At 29.4% G+C, this 20,485-nt stretch overlaps 1 protein-coding gene across 2 annotated transcripts in view; it reads left to right on the top strand.

Moving 5' to 3' along the window:
* The window catches only part of LOC129913084 (uncharacterized), a 143,358-nt gene that overhangs the window by 95,280 nt on the left and 27,593 nt on the right, over positions 1 to 20,485 (top strand). For both annotated transcript variants that reach the window (XM_055991532.1, XM_055991531.1), the window contains exons 3-5: positions 8,900 to 9,504; positions 9,910 to 10,045; positions 18,362 to 18,495. In XM_055991532.1, the coding sequence (XP_055847507.1) occupies positions 8,900 to 9,504; positions 9,910 to 10,045; positions 18,362 to 18,495 (875 nt within the window). The remainder of the gene's footprint in view (positions 1 to 8,899; positions 9,505 to 9,909; positions 10,046 to 18,361; positions 18,496 to 20,485) is intronic.

Below are 20,485 nucleotides of genomic sequence, written 5' to 3'. Positions count from 1 at the left end.
GTATACCTAATCTGTAAATCCACCTCAAGCCATCACTTCGGCAAAAACATCATTACATTTGCAGAAATGGAGAATGTCGGTGTCGGTTTGACACTATTCGCTATTTTGTCTTGTTCAACGAACATCTTCATAGGTAATATTACAGATTTCGTAAAATCATCATCTTAGGCACTCTTATCATATAAAATACACACACGTAGTCGAGTCGTCGTCATCGTTGTCGTCACTACAATGTATAACGTTACAAAATGATTTCTACGACACAGTAGAATAACACACACAATGAAACAAGAATTTTACACCACAAAACGTGCTCGAATGTCAGATTGTTGCTTGAAATTTGAGCACTATTCGTGGAAAATCTACCCCAAACCCTTTAACAAGGTTAAAGTGTGTAATAAGTGTATCTATAAAGTTGAAGGGTATTTGTCATAAGAATTTCACAAAAGATAACAGAGAAGACTGATTTATTCTTAATTAGGTGAAATAGTTGTGATAAAGTTTAACCCAATTCAATACAAAAATGGCTTAGTATTTCCAACAAAAAATAAGTTGGGTTACTCCTCCAAACTGACTATGAGTATTTTTCTAGGAAAATCATAACGAGTTTTGTATGCTTTATCCTTCCAATCTTTTGAAATTTATTCATTGTTATCACAAAAATCAACTAATTCCAGTTATTTTGCCACAAAAGAACGCTCGTTTAAGCCCTTTCACATTTCTAACCACTTAATTTAGTTTAACAAAACTTCCTTATATACGCAAAATCACACCAACACATTCACACTCATACAACAACAAAAATTACGGAATAATGGTGACCGAATACCGAACCAAAACTGGTGTTCGGGAGGAAAATATTCCTCGTCCATAAGCTAGTTTTTAAACATTTTAGGAGTACGAGGGAATACTTTTTTGAGAGTTAACAATGGAATTCCATTTAGAAAATCCATTAAGTATTGAATTGGAAAACAGGAACATGACAGGGAATAACTCGAACAGGGACAACTTTTTGAAAAATATTTTACAGGGTGTTTCATAAGTTACTTACCTAATATAAATTTTACTAATTAGCATTTTTGATAGTGTTTTTTGTGTAATTTCATTTCAACTATAAGTTTTTCAAAAACGTGAAGAATATCAAAAATAAAAAGTGTTATTACTTGAAAGCTTTGAATCTCAAAGCCGTGACATGGTTATAAGATTTAAAATGTCAGATTCAAAGGAAAGAGTAAAATACCTTCAGGAAAGTAAACTAATTCGAAAATGGGCTTAAAAGCAAGACAAAACTAGATTTCTCTGAGCAATAGTGGCGTTGTCGCAATTTGTACTTTGAAACCTTCAAAATTCAAAACATTGGAAATATAAGTTTCACCTTACTTGAAAAGTTTTAGTGTGGACTGTGTTAAAATTAAATTTAAATAGATGCAAAAAGTCGACATTGAAAGAAAAAAATTCGAGTTTACCATCTTGTCAATTATACATAAGGTAGAGATAAATTAAGGCATATTTCATAAAAACGTTCACGAATGTATTATCTCAATAAGGTGCAGATTTTATATACTCACAAAGACTGTTTATAGTATATGAATTGGTTTTATTAATTAATCAGTTAATTTTTTTTAATATTACGTATACACCATAGTGACCCATTTTGTTTTTGGATATTGTGTTCGGTTAAGCATAGACAAAATTGAAAATGTTAGTAAATATGTACAACAACAAAGAAATATTAATTCAGTGGGTATTCCAACAAAAAAAAAAATTAAAACATTCTCATACGTTTTTCAGTGTTATTTTTTTAACTATTTTAATTTCGAAAATGAAGTATGATATCCTGAAAATATTCACTTTTGGGACATATAATTGTTAAAATAATAACACTTTATTTTTCATACAAATGAATCAGATATTTTAAAATTCAAGTGGCCTGATGTTGTCAAAATTCTGTAAGTGTTAAAATTCGGTGTGCAAAAATTGTTTATACCATACTTTTGTATTTTAAAACTCTGTTAATCTAATATTCTTATTTTTTTTTAAATTCTGTACCTAATTAAAAATTATATTTCAAAATCCGGTATTCTAAAATTAAGACATGCACAATTTTCTCATTATGAAAACAATTTTTTATTTTTCCGTTAACATAATTTTGGAATATAGAATTTTGAAAACAAGAATTCTAAACAGAATTTTAAATGGCAAAATTATTTTCAATGATAGAATTTTGATATACGAAATTTTAGATTTAAAGGTTTTTGAAATGCAGAATAATACAATAGGAAAGCAAAATAATGGAATACAAAAAAATTTTCATAATGAATTTAGTGATGCATTTTTATACAGAATTTCAGTGAATTTAGTGATCCTAATCCTAATATAATCTGTTTTTCGACTAGTTAAAATTAAGATAATTTCCTCTACAAATTTTAATTTTGAAATGCGGTACCTAATAGCTGAGTTTTGTTGGTATCCCGAATCGTATCCACAGTTGGCGTTTACACATGCATTACAGAAACAAAAAGCAGCTGCCGATAAGAATAGAAGCTAAGCCAATCTGCGGATAGAATTTTGACGAAGTGTATAAGTTTACGTTTTATTTTTATAGGTTTGCCAAACACGCCTAATTTTCACCTCATTTGAACTAAATGAGAGAACTTGCTGAAATGGGCTATCAAGATAGTTCTCATACAACTTTGGCAGTACCATTTACTATTTACAGAAACCAACTTATGCCATTTTCGAAACGCTCCAACTGCTACACTAAAGATTACAGAAATTTAAATCTCATTATAAAGCTAGTAAAATTGAAGTTCTTCATAAAATTTTTTAGAGTCTTGGAACTTGTTATTGTGAAGGTGGTAATTTATGCACACGTCTTTATGCATTTGCGTTTCCGAAAAAAGAAATGAACAAACTTGTAGATATCTTCTTAGTTTAGGGAAAGTGGGGGCAAGACGGTCCACTTTGTGTTTGACTGTCTTAAAAACCAATAAAAAACATCTTTTAAATAGAATAAAGTTTTTATTTATTAAGTTTGCAGAAATTTCATTATTATAAAAAAAAAAATAAAAAAAATACTGAACAAATGATAATACGTTTTGAAAAAAACATCTAACAAAAAACCGTCTTGCCCCCCACATGGGGGTAAGACCGCCCTATCAAATTTTGTTGGTAGGAAAACCGTTTCTATTGTTTTAAATTCAGCTTATTTGTAATAATAACACAATTATGCTATATTTTCATTAGTTCTCACTCCAGCACAAGCTTTTTGGTACACATTTTACACTTAATCTTACAATATTTTGGATTGGATCAAGAAAACAGTTGCAGAAAGAAGGTAAAAATACAATCTGCAAAGTCCTCTTCATCACAATCATCAATTACAGTATTGTTTGGTGTCTGTTGCTTAGCTTTTTGGAAGATTTAACGGTGAACTTCTTTTTTCACTTTGTTTAAGCTACCAGAGCTTCCAATTTCGCCTATGGGCGGTCTTGCCCCAGTCATATCATATTTGATGTTCTGTATTATTTTTTTTTTTAATTTATCTTTATGACTCCATCTTTCGCAGATTCTAGGTATTATAAAAAAAAAGTTAAAAATTTTAATTATTTCAGTGTCAAAAATACAACTGACTTTTCACATGAACGATAACAATTTAATGAAAAATCACAAAATTTGCCGTAACTCTTCGGGGTCTTAACCGAAATTGCTAAAACTTACAGACGTGATCGATCGTACCAAAGGGCACCTATTTTATATTACAAGTGTTGCCAATTTTACTTTTTTTCATACAACATAGTACGAAAACCGTCTTGCCCCCATAGGCGGTCTTGCCCCCACTTCCCCTACTTATTTTTATAAACAATCATGGAGTGGAGGTACTTACATACAAATATCTTAAAAATTTACCTTCGTACTTAGTAAATTTGTAGTTTAGATTCTCTCCCAATAGACGCATTCAATGAATATGAAATGCTCTAAAGGCAAAATTGGAATTTTTCAAAACAACAATATCTTTTTATTTTTTATTCAAATAAAGTTATTTTAAAAAACCATTTCAGCTTATTAAAAATGATACACCCTTTATTAAACTTGTATGCATTGTCAGAAATTTCAATTTTTATTTTACCTACCTTTGATATCATATAAGTGTACCTTAAACATGTATGAGAAACTCATTTAAGGTAGAAGATAGGTAAGAACACGTACACATTTATATTAACTAAACATTCATTGTACTTATCTACCACCACCACCACTACCACCTGATTTTCGCTCAGACCACAATATGTTGTGCCATATCATTACCACACAATGTGGAAAACCAAACGATCTAATATCCTTAACGTTATCGAGCCTCAGGAGACGCGCCTGGCCTCCCGCCTGCCGCCCGAACCATGTCGCCGACCAAAAAACCAAATGTGGATTCCAATCGAATGACTCCGTTCCACAGAAATATTATACATATACACGACAACGACCGAAGAGGATACATGTGGGCCTGTGCTTGGCCAAGCATAAGTGGGTTGAATTCTTCTTCTTCTTCTTCTTGTTATTCTCAATCTCTACCATCGCTTCATATACTCGTCGCAATTTTAATGAATTGAATGCCTTGAATGTGTCATGGCCTCATCAACATCACAAGTAAGAGTAGCAATATCATTACTTGGTCTATATATGCAATAGGTATAGGTACATTATGCTATATAGCAAAGAGAGGAGTATGATGAAGGAACCTATATGAATAAGGAAGTTTCTCCTAGAAGAAGAAGAAAAAAAAAATACCGAATAATGAAAAACATTTTTACAAAAATCGCTTTTGGCGTTTCAAAAAAAAAAAAATTTAAGAGAAAAATCATTTCCCTGCTCAGGCAACCAACGGAAATGACAAAAACAAAAACAACAACAACAACAAACAACAGAAAACATCTATATCCAAAATGGGGGCATTGTCATGGGTTGCCGTTGCTGGTTGCCATTTTGCCTTAACCGTTACTCTGTTGCTACTTCTTCTTTTTCTTCTTTTCATAGCTTTTTTCTATAGAGATTTTTAAACGTTGTTTGCTGTTTTTGAAAACGGAGATTTTTATCGAAATGAATACGCCATTATTTTTCTTGGCTCAGGGTGAGATAAGAAAATAGGCAGTTACGACAGAAGTTACTACATATCCTTACTACACACACACACACCGCACCGACCGATATCAAGCGAATGAACATACTCATGATGGTGATGGTTCAGGAGGGGTACATTACATATATACATTTCTATGGGTACCTCTGCACCTATATATCTTACATATAAATAGGAGGAACATATCATCATATAGCTTTTTTTCTATCCTAAGGCTGCGGGATATCACCTTGATTAAGAATTCTATGGATTTGAACCATTTTTATTATTGTGTAGATTCAGGTGAATTATGGATTCTTTCAAAGCAAAGAATCAGCAAAAGTAAAAAAAAAGGAAAGGGAAATACTCTACAAACCTAGGTTCCCGAGAGTTGTAGAAAATAAATTTGAACTTTTTGTTTAGGTCTTTCAGTCTTGTGGGTGATTTGGTATAGCTTTCTACTTTGATCAGAAGTGAAAATGAGTTCTTGTTTTTTTCTTTTTTTTTTTGTTATTATTGTATTGTTAGGTATAAAATGGTCACATTAAGAAGAGAGTGATGGAGTGAGATCCATTATGGGGCATTTGTAACACAAAAGTTCGTACTAGGTTGTGATGCAAAGCCCTCCGCTGGATGATTAATTATTATCCGATTGCCCTAAGTACCGAATTGTTGGGGGCAATAAGCCCTTTTGCTATCTAAGGCAAACCATTTTTATATCCTTTTATTAGGTATTATGCTTCCTATTTAAACTGCTGTGTTAGGTGGCTTTTTGTAAGTATAGCTATTAAGTAGAAGGAAAAAAGGTAGGTTTAGAGTTCTGAGAAATTTGGCCTAAAGAAAGGATTTTTTTTTTTTGATTTTTTTTTTTTTAAATCCAAAGTTTAAAACAAGTTAAAAGGGTATAAATATATCCAATACAAAGCACAAAGAGAAGCATTATTTATGCTTTTGCTTTTCCTTCAACTCCCATTAATCATGCAGGTAACCAATCAATCTATTTAAAAAAGATATTAAGTCTTAATAAGGGATTTAAAAATTTACTATACAGACGATAACGTTATTTCAAGTTGCAAGGAATAAAATATAATTATTGTGCTTATTTATTATAGTTTAATTTTAATATTAAATAATGTCCCTTTGGACAGTGAATTTTGAAAAAAAAAAAATATGGACATTTTAATCAATATATTTTCATATATTTAAGTTGACATAGAATGTTTATACTTTTATCTATATTATAAAAAAACATCTACACCGATATGTTTGGAATGATATTTCTATATTTATGACAGTTTAAACAGAAAGTGATCAAAACCAAACAACTGCGTTACTTCACTGCAAATTTCACTTTTATTTATAAAATCATATAATTAAGCTCTCTGATATTAGTACAGACATTAAAAAAAAAAAAAATTGTTACACTCATGAAACTTGGCAAAAAGTTTTTTTTTGGGATAAGAACCAAGTACAAAAAAGTCTATAAAAATAAATTAAGTGGAGGGGTGTTTTTTCGCGGACAAGAGGGAGGAGGTGAAGGTCAAAAATATACTGAAAAAAATTGTTTGTCGAATATCATCATATGACACATGTTTTCAAAGTATTTTTTGATGCTGAATCTAATGACATAAAAATAAAGTCAATACGATTGCTCTAAGAAAAGTTATTGCAGATTAAAAACAAGGGTGCTTGTTTTTTTAACTTCAACAAGTAAAATATAACCGAAACCCATGTGAAAAACATGCTACACTGATAAAATTCGGGATGACGGTTTTAGATAAGGCAGGGACAAAGGATTTATAAAGTTCTTAAAATTATTTTTGGTGAAAGGGTGTTTTTTTGATGGGTTAAGTTGTGTGTGAGGAAGGTATCATAACAGTTGACTTAAATTTTATTAATTTTAAAAACATGGTGTAAATGTTTTGGTTGGTATAAGAATTAAGAATCTATAAAGTGTAAAAAATTATCTTGAGTGAAAGGGTGTTTTTTTTTTAGAAATGATGAAATTCAGAATTAGTACCTACCACAAAAACTAGGAAAAAATTGTTACACCAATGAAAATTGATAAAAATGTTTCATTTATAACAGAAACCAAGAACCCGAACAGTCTATACAAATATATTAGGTTAAAGGGTGTTTTTTTGGGAAATAGGGAAAAATCCGCGATAAGTCCGATAAAATTAATATCATAAATGGTACCCTTACAAAATTCATTAAATATGTTCTCTTTCCCATTTGAATTACGAATAATGTAAGTCTATAAATTTTTTTTATGTGAAAGGGTGTTTTTTTTAGAAGTAAAGAAAATATGGGTATATTTGAAAAAGTATGTAATACTTGAGTAATATTAGTGGTACCCTATTGAAATTAAGTAATTATGTTACTTTTAAGATAAGAAACAAGAATCTTAAGGGTCTATAAAAATATCATGGTTAAAAGGGTGTTTTTGAAATTTGGTAAAAACATTGATTTTGGGATAGAAAGCAAGAATAAAGAGTTTTCATAAAAAAATTTGTGTTTTTTCGAAGAGGCAGTAAAATCTGTAATTGGTCCCAAAAAGCCAATGATTCGCTTAAAACGTATAAGAACTTATCTATAAATGTTTAATTTGTCATCAAAACCATAGGAAAATGAATCATTGGCTTTTTGGGACCAATTGCAGATTTTACTGTCTCTTCAAAAAAATCACCCTTTCACCAAAATTTTTTTTATGAAAACTCTAAAAGACTTTTTTTAAGGTAGGTACTAAATAGTATTTTGGCCAATTAATAAATTTTGCACTGGTAATTGGTAAATTTACAGATGGTTCGTACCAAGGCAAACTTGTGAACTTGGTGTCCACCAAAAACTAAAATTTAAAAAAAGTGGTTTCAGTCATAGATACTCTCAATAGTGCCGTGTTCTTTAAGTTAGAATAATAGGTCAGGGAAGCATGCTTAACCTTCTATACCTTTAGATTATCTTTTGGTAAAAATGGGGGCCTCAAACCGACTTCTACAAAACCTTTTCTTATGTGCTGATAGAATTTTGGCCAACACTCAACAAAGCTGTTAATATTAATAAATCAAAAAAGGGTGCAGAGGTCAGCTAGCTTAGAAAGTGCCTAACTTATATACTTATCGCAATCTTACATACCTTCATATTCTTGCAGGGCACCAAGACTCAAGAAATCAAATTGGAGGGCTTCCAAGTCTTACAGTCACATCATGCTTTCAACCTTTCATTCTCAAAATATGCTAGCTAATCCCACTGACTACGTCGATGCTGCTGAAGTGGCCTCTTTTCAGTGGTCCTTTTTTCCCTTGAAAATAAAAAAAAATTCTGAATTTTTTTTTTATCAGGTATTATTTTGTGACAATAAAATATTCAAGCCCACTGGCTCTTTACATAGCTGACAGCTCTCACACGTACCACTTGCACACAACTCGTTTATACATCACATATGTATTTACGAATATATAAACATAAACCTGTACCAGACAGCTTATATCAATCACAACAACATCAAAAGAAAAATCCTTCAGCATTTCATCGTCATCATCGATGGAAATCTTCTGATTTATTCCAGACGCGTTGTTAATTTAACATTCATGTACGTACCTACAGGCTATCTGTCTATTAAATTATATCCCTCTTCTACACCCACACACTCACAGATTATTATATAAAATAAACAATTTTATTTATAGATATAAGGGGTATATATATATCTTTTTGCAACATCACTCTGCACTTTGGAATTAATTAAGCCGCTTTAATATCCTCCTTTTTTTCTCTTTTACCCAGGTCTAGCGGGTCTCCGCTTAGTAAAAGTCTCAATACCCGCCTACAAACTACGTGGTGAATCCACATTCCTTGAGTGTCAGTACGAATTGAGTAGACCGAATGGAAGCAACATGCTGAATGGTAATCTCAGACATAGTGGCAGCAGCAGCAGCAGCGGCAGCAACAACAATGATGGCGGACGAGGCAATAGTGGCGACACATATATCGATATGGATTCCGATGATGGCTTATACAGACGCATAAGGACACATCAATATCGCCGAATATACCACCAACAACAACAGCAGCAACAACAGCAATCACAATATTCCCTGCAACCGCAACAATATCAGACACAAGCATCATCCTCTTCCTACAGAATATACGATGAGCCAAGTCGCCTGCGGGACCATCACAATTCGTTTAGTGGCATAAGTAGTAGCAGCAGTATAAGCACGTCAAATAACAATGGTGGTGGCATTGAGATCGACAGTACTGAACATAGTGACGAGGGTGAAGCTCTTTATGCCGTCAAATGGTACAAGGATAACGAGGAGTTCTATCGATTCGTTCCAAAATCTGATCCACAAAAGCAGAGCTTCCCAGTTGATGGTATACGTGTAATTGTGAGTATAAACGTATATTTCGTTATAACAGTCTATAACATGCATATATTGGTTTTGTGGCTTAAAAGGGTTTTTCTTTGTATACTTAATACCTGCGTAACAAAAAGTTAAGCAAAATGCTTTTGTTTGATATCATTCCTTTCTCAAAAGCATCCTCTCAAAAGCATCCTCTCATAATTCATCGTCCTTTTTCCAGAATGTGAGTATTTTGAGATTATTAAGAGAAGATACTCTCCTCACTATAAATACTCTGGACTGACCCTTTTTTAAGCATACGAATCAGACATTAAATCCTTGTCGATAAAAACGATGAGGATGCATGTGTGTGTGTACATTAAAGGACTTTTTCAATGGCCTTACAATGACTTAAATTTAATTGTAAAAAAAAATCCTTGTAATTTGCAGGACGAACATTCAGATAGCAGACGAGTTTTGCTGCGAGGACTGACACTCAATTCGACTGGACTCTATCGATGTGAAGTATCCGCTGAAGCACCAAACTTTTCATCTGTCCAGGGTGAAGGACGAATGGATATTGTATGTAAGTATAAGTTCAATATCTGTTGTATATACCTTCGCTATAACCCTGACAGAATGTGAAAAGTCCATTAATTGGCACAAGGATTTGAATAACAATAACAATCCACCATTTACACACACAAAAACAACAACAACAATGTCCTGCTGCCTTCAATTTGTTTTTTATTTATTTTTTTTTTTCAAGCTTAATTCTTGTGCAGGGAAAAGAAAAAAATAAAAAAGAAAAAACAGTTTAATCGGCTTATACTTAGGAAATGTTCATATAAGACTTGAGTATGGCAATTAGAAAGGGTCAACATGCACACAACAATAACAACAACAACAATACACTACATATCCAATTACAATGGCGGAGATCCTTTTTATGAAATTACTTTGCATTTCTTTTTAATTTTTTTTTATAGGTATTCCTTGTTTGTTTTCTGTTTAATTTTTTAACAAATTAATAGCTTTTGAACATGTTTTAATAAAATTTAAATAAAAAAAATAAAACAAGGAATCAAGTTGAACTATTACCAGGATATATTCACAATAATAATACAAAAAATAGGTCTTTAAACATAAACACTCTCCTTTTATATCCTTTGAGCTTTTTCAATTATAGAAATGGATATTATGCTTTTAAGTCCTTTGTTAGTATTCAATATTCCTTGGACAATATAAAAAAAAAACAAAAAAAAAAATCTATTGTTCTTATATTTTCTTTGATTCCAAGAAGGACCAAGAAGGGATTATGTCTACCTACTCTTATAGTCTATATAGAAACCTTAACTTGTATAGGAATATAAGGTATCAAAAATTCTTATATTAAAGACTCAGCTATTTATTAAACGATTATACCTAAACGATTTTTTCTGTTTATTTTTATTCTTTTTTACGGCTACGGTATTCAAGTTTTTTTGTGTCCATTGTTTTCAGATTACGTTTATAATATGGGTGTGTCTGTAATAAAAATAATAATAATCCATATAGGGAATTGTGGTTAAGATTTTTATCTCTAAGTCCCTTTAACTGATTTGTAACGATTTTTATACGAGCATATTTTTTTTTTATTTTCTTCATAGTTTTATATTGTTTTTTTTTTTTTTGTTTGTCTTTTTTTTTATTTTGTAGGAGTTGTTTTTAGAAATTAGTTATTTATCCGAAAATTGTTCGTGTTTTATTTTTGGAGGAAATAGAAAAAAATCGATATAAAGAGACATGGAAAATATTGTCTATTATATACAGAGTCAAACAGTTTAAGGAGGTTTTAGAATATGAGTTGAACAATAGACTACTGATTCATTTTGACTTGAAGACCACAAAGCTTATAACTTCTGACAACCTTCTGTCATTTTTTTTTTTATTATTATAATACTTATTTTCAAAACCTATTTCGGGTTTTTAAATTAAAATGTTTCCCTGATTTATTTTGTCAAAAAGGTAGGTAAATAAAGGCAGTAATAGAATCAATTTAAATAAAAACCTGAATATAATAGTAGTTTGTAACAACTCTGTTACGCCATAGAGCTATTTGGATACTGACTTTAAGTTTGTTCATAGAAAACCAAACCTAAAATATTTTTTCAACTTATATGTTTATTAAAGTAACTTTTTGCTGACGTAACAATTTTTTTTCGGATTTTTCTTACAAAATTATAGTTAAATTACTCTGACAACCCTCTTTCTTGAGGGTTGGCTTCTTGGCTTCTGCCAATTTATTTTATTCAATATATCAATAAGGCTTCATATAAGTGTGCCAAGGTTAGTGTTTTATCTCACCAGACTTGTAGTACAGGTAAAATAGCCATTAATAAAAAAATGTTACCCTCGTGAAATTTGGCAAAAAAATTGCATTTGGAATAAGCACCAAAGATCAAAAGAGTCGATACAAAAATTGGGTGAAGGGTGTTTTTTTTCTCCAAGAGACAGTAATTGATCCCAAAAACCAAATGATTCGTGTATAACGCCTAAGAACTTTAGTATAAACGTTCAATTTGTCATAAAAAAAATGTAAAATGAATCCCAAATTTTTTGTATGAATACTCTTTATTTTTGCTTTCTATCCTAAATGCAACATTTTTATCAAATTTTATCAATTTTTGTTTTACTAAAAAAACACCCTTTTAACCATTATATTTTTATAGACACTTAAGATTCTTATTTTTAATTTCAAAAGTAACATAATTGCTGAATTTCAATGGGGTACCAAAATTATTAGTTTGTTTTTTTTCAATATTACCACATTTTCTGTACACCTAAAGAAACACCCTTTCACATGAAAAAATTTATAGACTCATTTAATTCTTAATTCATATAAAAAAAAACAATATCGCAAATTTAGACTGCTGAAATATTTTTACCAATTTGCATTGGGGTACCATTTTTGTTCTAGTATTTGTGGTAGGTACTTATTCTGAATTGTATCCTTTCTTAAAAAAAAAAACACCCTTTCACTCAAGAAAATTTTGCATACTCCTTAGATACTTAGTTTTTATAACAAAAGAAAAGTTTTCACCATGTTTAAAAAATTAACAAAATTAATATTCTCTTATGATACCGTATAACTCAAGTAACCCCTCAAAAAACACCAAAAATATTTTTAAGAACTTTGTGTATTCTGTGTACATCAGGGTGTTCGTTTTTTTTTTTAAATCAAGTTTCTAAGTGGAAAAACTGTTTCTAAATAATAAAAAAAAAACCCTAATTTTTTCAGTTTTTTTATTTTAACGCTAGATATCGCCCCCAAGATGGTTAAAGTTTTTTCTCATTTGAAATAGGTATATGTTGACTTATTAGGCCATTTTTTTAGATATAGCCTAAATGTAAAAATTTTTGATGAGGTTCTATTCTGTATATTAAACACCCTTTTCAAAAAGGTATAAACCATTTTACTAGGACTAGTCAGGACATGCATGTCTTTTTTGGGTTTTATTTTATTTTTCATGCTACTCTTATAGTTGTTTTAATACATACATGTCCTGACTAAACCCCTAGTCCTAAAAAAATGGTTTATACCTTTTTGAAAAGGTATAAGAATCCATCAAAAATTTTTACATTTAGGTTATATCTAAAAAAAATTGCCTAATAAGTCAACATAAAAACTTTAACCCTTTTGGGGCGCCATCTAGCGTCAAAATAAAAATCTGAAAAAATTAGGGGATTTTTTTTTATTATTTAGAAACAATTTTTCCACTCAGGAACTTGATTCCCGAAAAAATACTAAATAACGAACGCCCTAGTGTACCTTTTTAAAAAAAATCCACGAATCTGTTACGAAAATTTTAATTATTTTACGGTTATTAAAGCTTTTAAATAATTTCTTTGAAAACGGCTGAATACTTTTCGGGTTAGTGTATGAAATGATGAAAACGGTTCTTTGATATGTATCGCTATAAATGTTTAAAAAAAAGTTTTTTGTCTCTGGAAGTACCTACCACCTTATTTGTCACAATTTATGTACACAATGAATTAATCAAAATAATTATAGTCGGTTTTGAAAATAGTATTGTAATTTTATTATATCCTATTACATATAGTTAAGGCAGGTACCTGGACCAGAAAATAATATTTCAGGCTTAAGATTTCAATTTTATAATTTTAAAAATCAGAAAACTTTCAGAAACATTTTATTTTAACAAAATTTGTATATCACCTTCAAAGGAAGGGGTCAGCAACGGCAGCGTAAGGCTAGGTTAACATCTATTTCTTATTAACATGTGCTTTAAATTTTCTCAGAAACGTTTTTGAAGGTAGATTTTTTTTAATCGGATTTTCCAAAGTAAAAATAATTTAAGACAAAAATTTAAACCCATAAACAATATTTTTAATAAAAATTAAAAAAAAAAACTTTGAATTCAAATTTTTTCTGTTTTATTAAAAACACATTTCTAGAAAACTTAACACATCCAACAAAAGATTGAAAGATTTATTAAAAAATGTCATTCTATGTTGACTTACACAAAAATACATTTAAAATATTATAATTTTTTTTTTCCGAAAAAATCCTTTCGTCGTAGGACCACATTGGGATATATAAAAGGAGTCATGATACATTCCATTTCGTGAACAAAAACAAAAATTAAACAGAAAAAAAAACATATCATTTCTGTGAACGGAAATGCATGTTTGTCTGCAGCAGTAACACCAGTATAGCAAGAGCAATGGTGACAGCACACTACTGACAGTGAACAGATTTTTGTTTTTCTGTCAAACGAAGAATAAAAACGTTACAGCTTGTACAGCTCTAGAGCTCATGTCCTTGGTGTCCATTTTTTTTTCCATACGGGTGGAATAAATGTTGGAGATGTGTTTTTTTTTTTTTCAGTTTAATTTTTTGAAAGCAAGATTGCACTTCATAGCCATGTTGTGGGTTTTGTAATTTTTGTTTGAGAGGATGTTTTTTTTTTCGTTGACTTTGATATTGTAATGCAGATGTAACTTCTGGTTACATTATGTAATCAGAAATTGTTTTCATTTATATGATATATATAAAATTGTAGTTAAAATAGCTGAACAAGTGTTTTATGCCTTTTATATGGAATTCTTTTACTTTTAGGAATTGACACTGTTTTTAAATAAAAATTTAAATATTTTATTCATGGAATGAGATTTCAATAAATATATGGCAAGGGAGAAGAAAATATGCAATTTTGTTTTTGTTCCTAAAGTAAATTTAAATTGACTCAGATTGGCATAAATTACATGGCAATAAAAAATTATTTTCATTATTTTACAACTTTTTATTTTCTTTTTAATTGTATTCCTTTAATGTAAAATAAATTCAACATTTTTAATAGTCTTCTACAAATTAAAAAAAAAAAAAACAAAAAAGTAATTTAAAAATGTCTGGATTTATCGACATTACTGAGCTTTAATTCTCGTTTTCATATGTTTTAAGCTTTTAGGTCAACAATGTTCAACATTTTTGAATTGACCATTTTTACTTGCGAAACTATAAAATGTGAAGAACTTTTATGATATTTCAGAAAGTGGATAATTTATGTATACATTTTTTTTTTTTTTTCCAGAGAAACAAGTGAGTGTGCAATATTTTGTATACAGAATTTTCATCATTTTTTTCTCGAAAAAATTTCAAGTTGCCTTTAAAAAAAAAAACAGTATAAATCTGAGCGGAGTACCTATATTAAGAACACTGGTCAACAAATTTAAATTTTTTTTTTTTTTTTGACGTGATAACGTCTTATAAATCGATGAACTATGGCAGCCACCACGAAAAGTGACGCCATTTTCTAACGTTCCACTTGAAATTTTTAGCAGTGCGGCAAAAATTTCAATTAAAAATTAAAAATAAACTATTAGAGATACAAAAATCTTCTATAGCTTATTTGAAAGATAATAACCTAAAGTTAAATACATTTGAAGGATTTTTAAAAATTCCGTCATTTAATAGGGTAAACAGGGGTAAAACGGAAAGATGAAATTTGCTCTAAAATCTAAACGCGAAGTCGTAGAGAATTGATTTGTTTTGCTATAGATAGATGAGATTAATTTAAGAATAACTGCATATAAGAAAAAATTCTAAACAATTTTGAAACTAAGCTATAACGTTTTGTTTGAACGTTGTACCTACACGTGTTGGGGCTATGACAAAATGATTATTTTGGGTAGGGAAAATTTTTTTTGAAAATTCTAAAGAAGCCAGGTGAAAGATGAGGGAAAAAAAATTAGGCGTTTGATACGGATTTTTTTCCAACACTCTGCGTTTCGAAATATGAATTTTTGAAAAACACCTTGTTTTTTAGGGGTAATTTTTGATTTTTAGCTTTTTTTCTTCAAACTTATAGGACATGAAGCCTTATGCATACACGTTAAGTGAGTTTTGACTGAATAACGGAAGAAACAGATTTTTAAAAAACACGTTTTTTAATCGTTTTTAACCGATTTTCATCGTTTTTTATTTTTATCTTTTTTTCTTTAATAGATACAGGAATAAAGCATGTGGAGTAATGATAGACCATGACCACGACTAAATGTGTGCGAAGTTTCAATCATTTTCGTAAACACAATTTTGAGATAACGGTAAAATAAAATTTTAGAATTCAACAGGTTATAACTTTTGACCAAGAGCAGATAGAAATTTTATTAAACTATTTACGAGCATCCTGATACAATTTCTACCTATCCTGATACAATTACCTTTCATTTAGTATATCACACATAACGGTAGACTAACTACAAGCTACACAATGTTAAATCAAGAAACTTGCGAAAAACCTCAAAACACCAGTGGAGATCTGTTGCCCCCCGAACAGCCACCAGTGTGGGAAGTACCGAAATCTCAGTCTGGAAATTCGACATGGTTGACTTTAAAAAATTCTAACTTCTCTTGTAGGCATCTTTGAAATGAAGTTGATACTTCATTTGAAAGGTTAAATAATATGCTTTCACATGGTATATATTTTTTTAAAGGTTGTCAAACAAATAAATTGATTCCATAGCCTGAGAACATAAAAATAAACGTTTTTTTGCTTTTTTTAATGAAATTTTAGACCTGATCGATATATTAATTTTGAGCTAAGAAAAGCTTTCAGATGGTATTAAATTGTTTATATGACGTGAGAAGATACAAATTCATGTTTTTTTTGCTTTTTTTGATGAAAATAATTGTTTTCAATAAATTATTTTTATACTTTTTGCGCATTGTAAAAATTTAAAAATGGTTTTATTCTTAAGGAGAAATACTTGGCTTTTAAATTGCATAATTTGTAAGCTTTTAAAATAAAAAAAAATTAATATAATGAGAAAATAAAAAAGGTATTTTTTTTTAGCTTTTTCTTGTAAATTATGATTGTTTGAAATAAGTAAACGCTTCAATTGACTCATTTTCAACAAAAGCACACAACCTGTTTTCTGACGACGTTATCACGTAAAATCATCGTCCGTAAACCGGCTTTACAGACAACCTCTTTTTTTTTTTGAAAATTGAAATATTCTCATTTTGATATGAAAAAGTGCTTTATAATGTTAACTGCATGTTCAGAAAAAATAAGTTTTTCGGTTCATGAAAATAAATTCAGAGAAAATAAATTTTTCGACTTATAGAATTACTTCAGAAGCCCATATGGTTTTCTTTTGTAGCGGAGACACCCTTTATTTAGGAAACTAATATTATTATCCTTTAAAAGCTATTTAAGAGTCAGAATTAATTTATAATAGGTATATCCTTAATCAAGTGATATCAAAACCAAGACAATGTCGCTACCCTAATTTAAATAAAATAAAATTTCTATCTTTTCAGTTATTTAGTGGGAATATTAAGGAAATTGTCCCCAAACAATGTCCAGTTTCCAGTAAGTGCCAAATATGAAGATTTTTGTACAGTCTTAATCGATAAATTTGACGCTTGTGGCTCATTGTATAGGGCAATTTTTATTCTTGGAAAACTTTTTCAAAATATATTAACAAATTACAAAAAGGGGAACATTCATCCCCCTCTTTGAACCACAAGAGAAACTGCGTTCGACCAGCTCGTGCATCTTGTTAGCTTTAATAAAATAACAAAAATAGTAAAGCCGATACGAATTGCTTTTTTATTTACCATCTAACCATCAAAATATTGATTTTGAAATTTCTTCCATGTTCTTGCATATTTATTTGAAAAGGAACAAACACAATTTCTAATTTACTTATTGCTCAGGATATAAGACCACATAGGCACTCGCAATGGTAGTGTAGTTCATAATTCAATTTTCTATACAAATAGTTCATTCATATTTTTGGTAAATATTTTCGAAAATTCAATTCAAGTTGATAATATTTACCTAAATATAGGTTTGGTTTATCAGTATATTTCAAATTACTTAATGAATTTGCAATACTTTGGTTACAATTTTGTGGAAAAGAGGCTTCCTTATCAAGAATAAATTTTGTTATGTATGGAAATTCTTCAAGAACTTATTTACCAATTAGATGAAATTCAATTCTGGGTGGAAGTTGGTTTTATTTCGAATTTTGAATTTTGAAATTCAAAACTACCTGTTTTATTTGATTTGATTTTGTTTAAGGTTATTATTTCTAAATAAATAGGCATTTCTATAAAAATTAGGGACTTGTTTGTTTGCCAAAAGTGGTATTTTTGAAAACAATACAATAAAGTACCTATCAATTTATTTATTTATGAAGTTATTTTGTTATTCCTTTGAAGGATAAATAGTTTCACCAATCTCAACAATTTAAACATTCAAAACAAATTTGTTTAGAAAATTCTAAAAATAATTTCAAAAACTTCATTGTTTGAAATGACTTTTTTTCTGAATCATAAAATTGTCTAAAATTAAACTCTTAATCAAATTTTTCTATTTTTTTTTAATTTTAGATCTTCCACGCGATGGGCCACATATCAAAGGTCAGCAATTTCAATATCAAATTGGCGATACGCTTAATCTGAATTGTACATCAGGAAAATCACATCCAGCGTCACATTTACAGTGGTTTATAAATGACGAACCGGTAAGTTATCTTTTTTTATCTTTTACTTGAAGGAAAGATTTCTTGAGAAGATGAAAAAAAAAAAGTTCCAAGTTTAAATTTTGTTGAATTTATCGATTTGACCCATGTAATTTTTTTTTTTTCGTTTGCTCATCCAAAGTAACAAGGAAGAATAAAGTTTAATCGGTTGTAACGATGCTGTGGTAAGGGTTTATGGATAAGAGGATAAGACATGAACCAAAACCTCAGATTGATGGATGATGCACTTAGGTTTTTCGTTTTTCTTTTTTTTGTTGTTGTAATAAAAAGTATTTTGAAGAAAATTTATATTGAAGTGGAATTGAAGTCTTAAAATTGTAGGTACTATTTTTTTTTGTTATCAATTGAATATGGTCATCGATCACTTTTAAGAACGTAAAATTGAAATTGAAATAAAATTGAAGACTGGGTCACACGTACTTGTTTTTGTATAGTTCTAGTACCTATGGTAGTAAAATCCGTTTTGGCAAAAACATCGATTTTGTTTGTTTTTTCCAATTTTTTTTTTTTTTTGTGAAAATTAAAATACATTTTATTCTTAAAAATGATAAAAATTATATCTGTCAGTAAAGTTTAATTTTAATTAAATTGTTTCAGCCTTTGATCAAATACAAGATTTTTAACACAAAGAATTGTAATTTTTTTAAAAATACAAAAAAAAAAAAAACACCTCTATCCGATTTTTTTTTTTTTTGTCATTAAAATTTCTGGGACCATTACCTAGGTACATAAAATTTAATCAAAATCGTTGAAGCAGTTTTTAAAGAAATTGGAATACTTTGAAAAAAAAATTATATGGGAGGTGTCCGTTAAAAGGGATTTTAACTAAATTAAAAAGAGGGCGGTTTAATGGCGGTTTGATGAAAACCAATTTTTTGAATTTCACCGTCATTGTACATTTTTTTTGGCACGAAGCTAAAATTGCTCTATAGAGCAAGTAAAAATAAATTTGTATGCTCGAGTACCTACCTACAGTGTACTGAAAATTTACATATCATTAGATGCTCAAAGGAAATGGTCAATGCTTTAAATATCTGACGTCACCAACAACTCTATCTTTACTTTGTCAACGGACCATAAACGTTCATAGTGTCAAAGTCATCTGTTAAAAGTCACACGACATGACATATTTGTAACAGATTTTTACAACAGTTTCACGTTAGAGAGTCAACTCATTGAGCAACCTTTAGGGCGAAATTCAGATTGTCTAGGCAATTAAAGGAAAACAATTATTTGGGAACAAAGGACAATCTTCCATCGTTTAGGCGATAAATGCAATTTTCTCACAAATTGACTTCAAACACAAAAACAAATATTTTAACACAACGGCAACACCTACAATATTTAAATATACATTTTTAAAAAGCTAGAAGCTTATTGTTATTTGTAAAATTAAAATAATTAATTAAATTCAGGAAAGGATTTTTGAAAAAATGGTAATTAAACTCAGATATTTGAAAATAAAATTATTGAAAAAATTTTAACATGATCTTTAAAACTTTTTCATAACATAAAATGCATTTATTTTTCAATTTTCTTAGGTCAGTAGGTATGTATTACAATTTATGAAAAAAAAATAAAAAGTGTTTTATTTTCGAAGACATTTTTTAATAGGTAGAAGTTTTGAAAAAAAAAAAATAATTTTTTTTTTTAAGCTCAACATTTTAATACCTATAAAGTTATTTTACTTCATTCAATAGCTCCTATTGTTGAAAGTAGAATAGCAAAAGTTTAATGGTCTTATTTGCCAAGGTCTTTGATTAAATCAATGATTTCAATGCAAAAATTCAGTTTTTATAGAAAAATCCAATGAAATTGGAGTAATTTAAAAAAAGAAGCATTTTAATAACATTTTTTTTTTTTAATTTTGAGTTTAAGGACCATTTTTTCAAAAACTATTCATTAAATTTTGTGGATTTAAATTTTATAGATAGGAATGAGCTTTTGGCTTCTTTAAAATGTGTTTTTTAAT

Source organism: Episyrphus balteatus, chromosome 3 (genome assembly GCF_945859705.1).
Source record: "Episyrphus balteatus chromosome 3, idEpiBalt1.1, whole genome shotgun sequence".
NCBI lineage: Eukaryota > Metazoa > Arthropoda > Insecta > Diptera > Syrphidae > Episyrphus > Episyrphus balteatus.
Note: the sequence above shows the minus strand (reverse complement) of the source record. Positions and strands in the feature narration are given on the sequence as shown.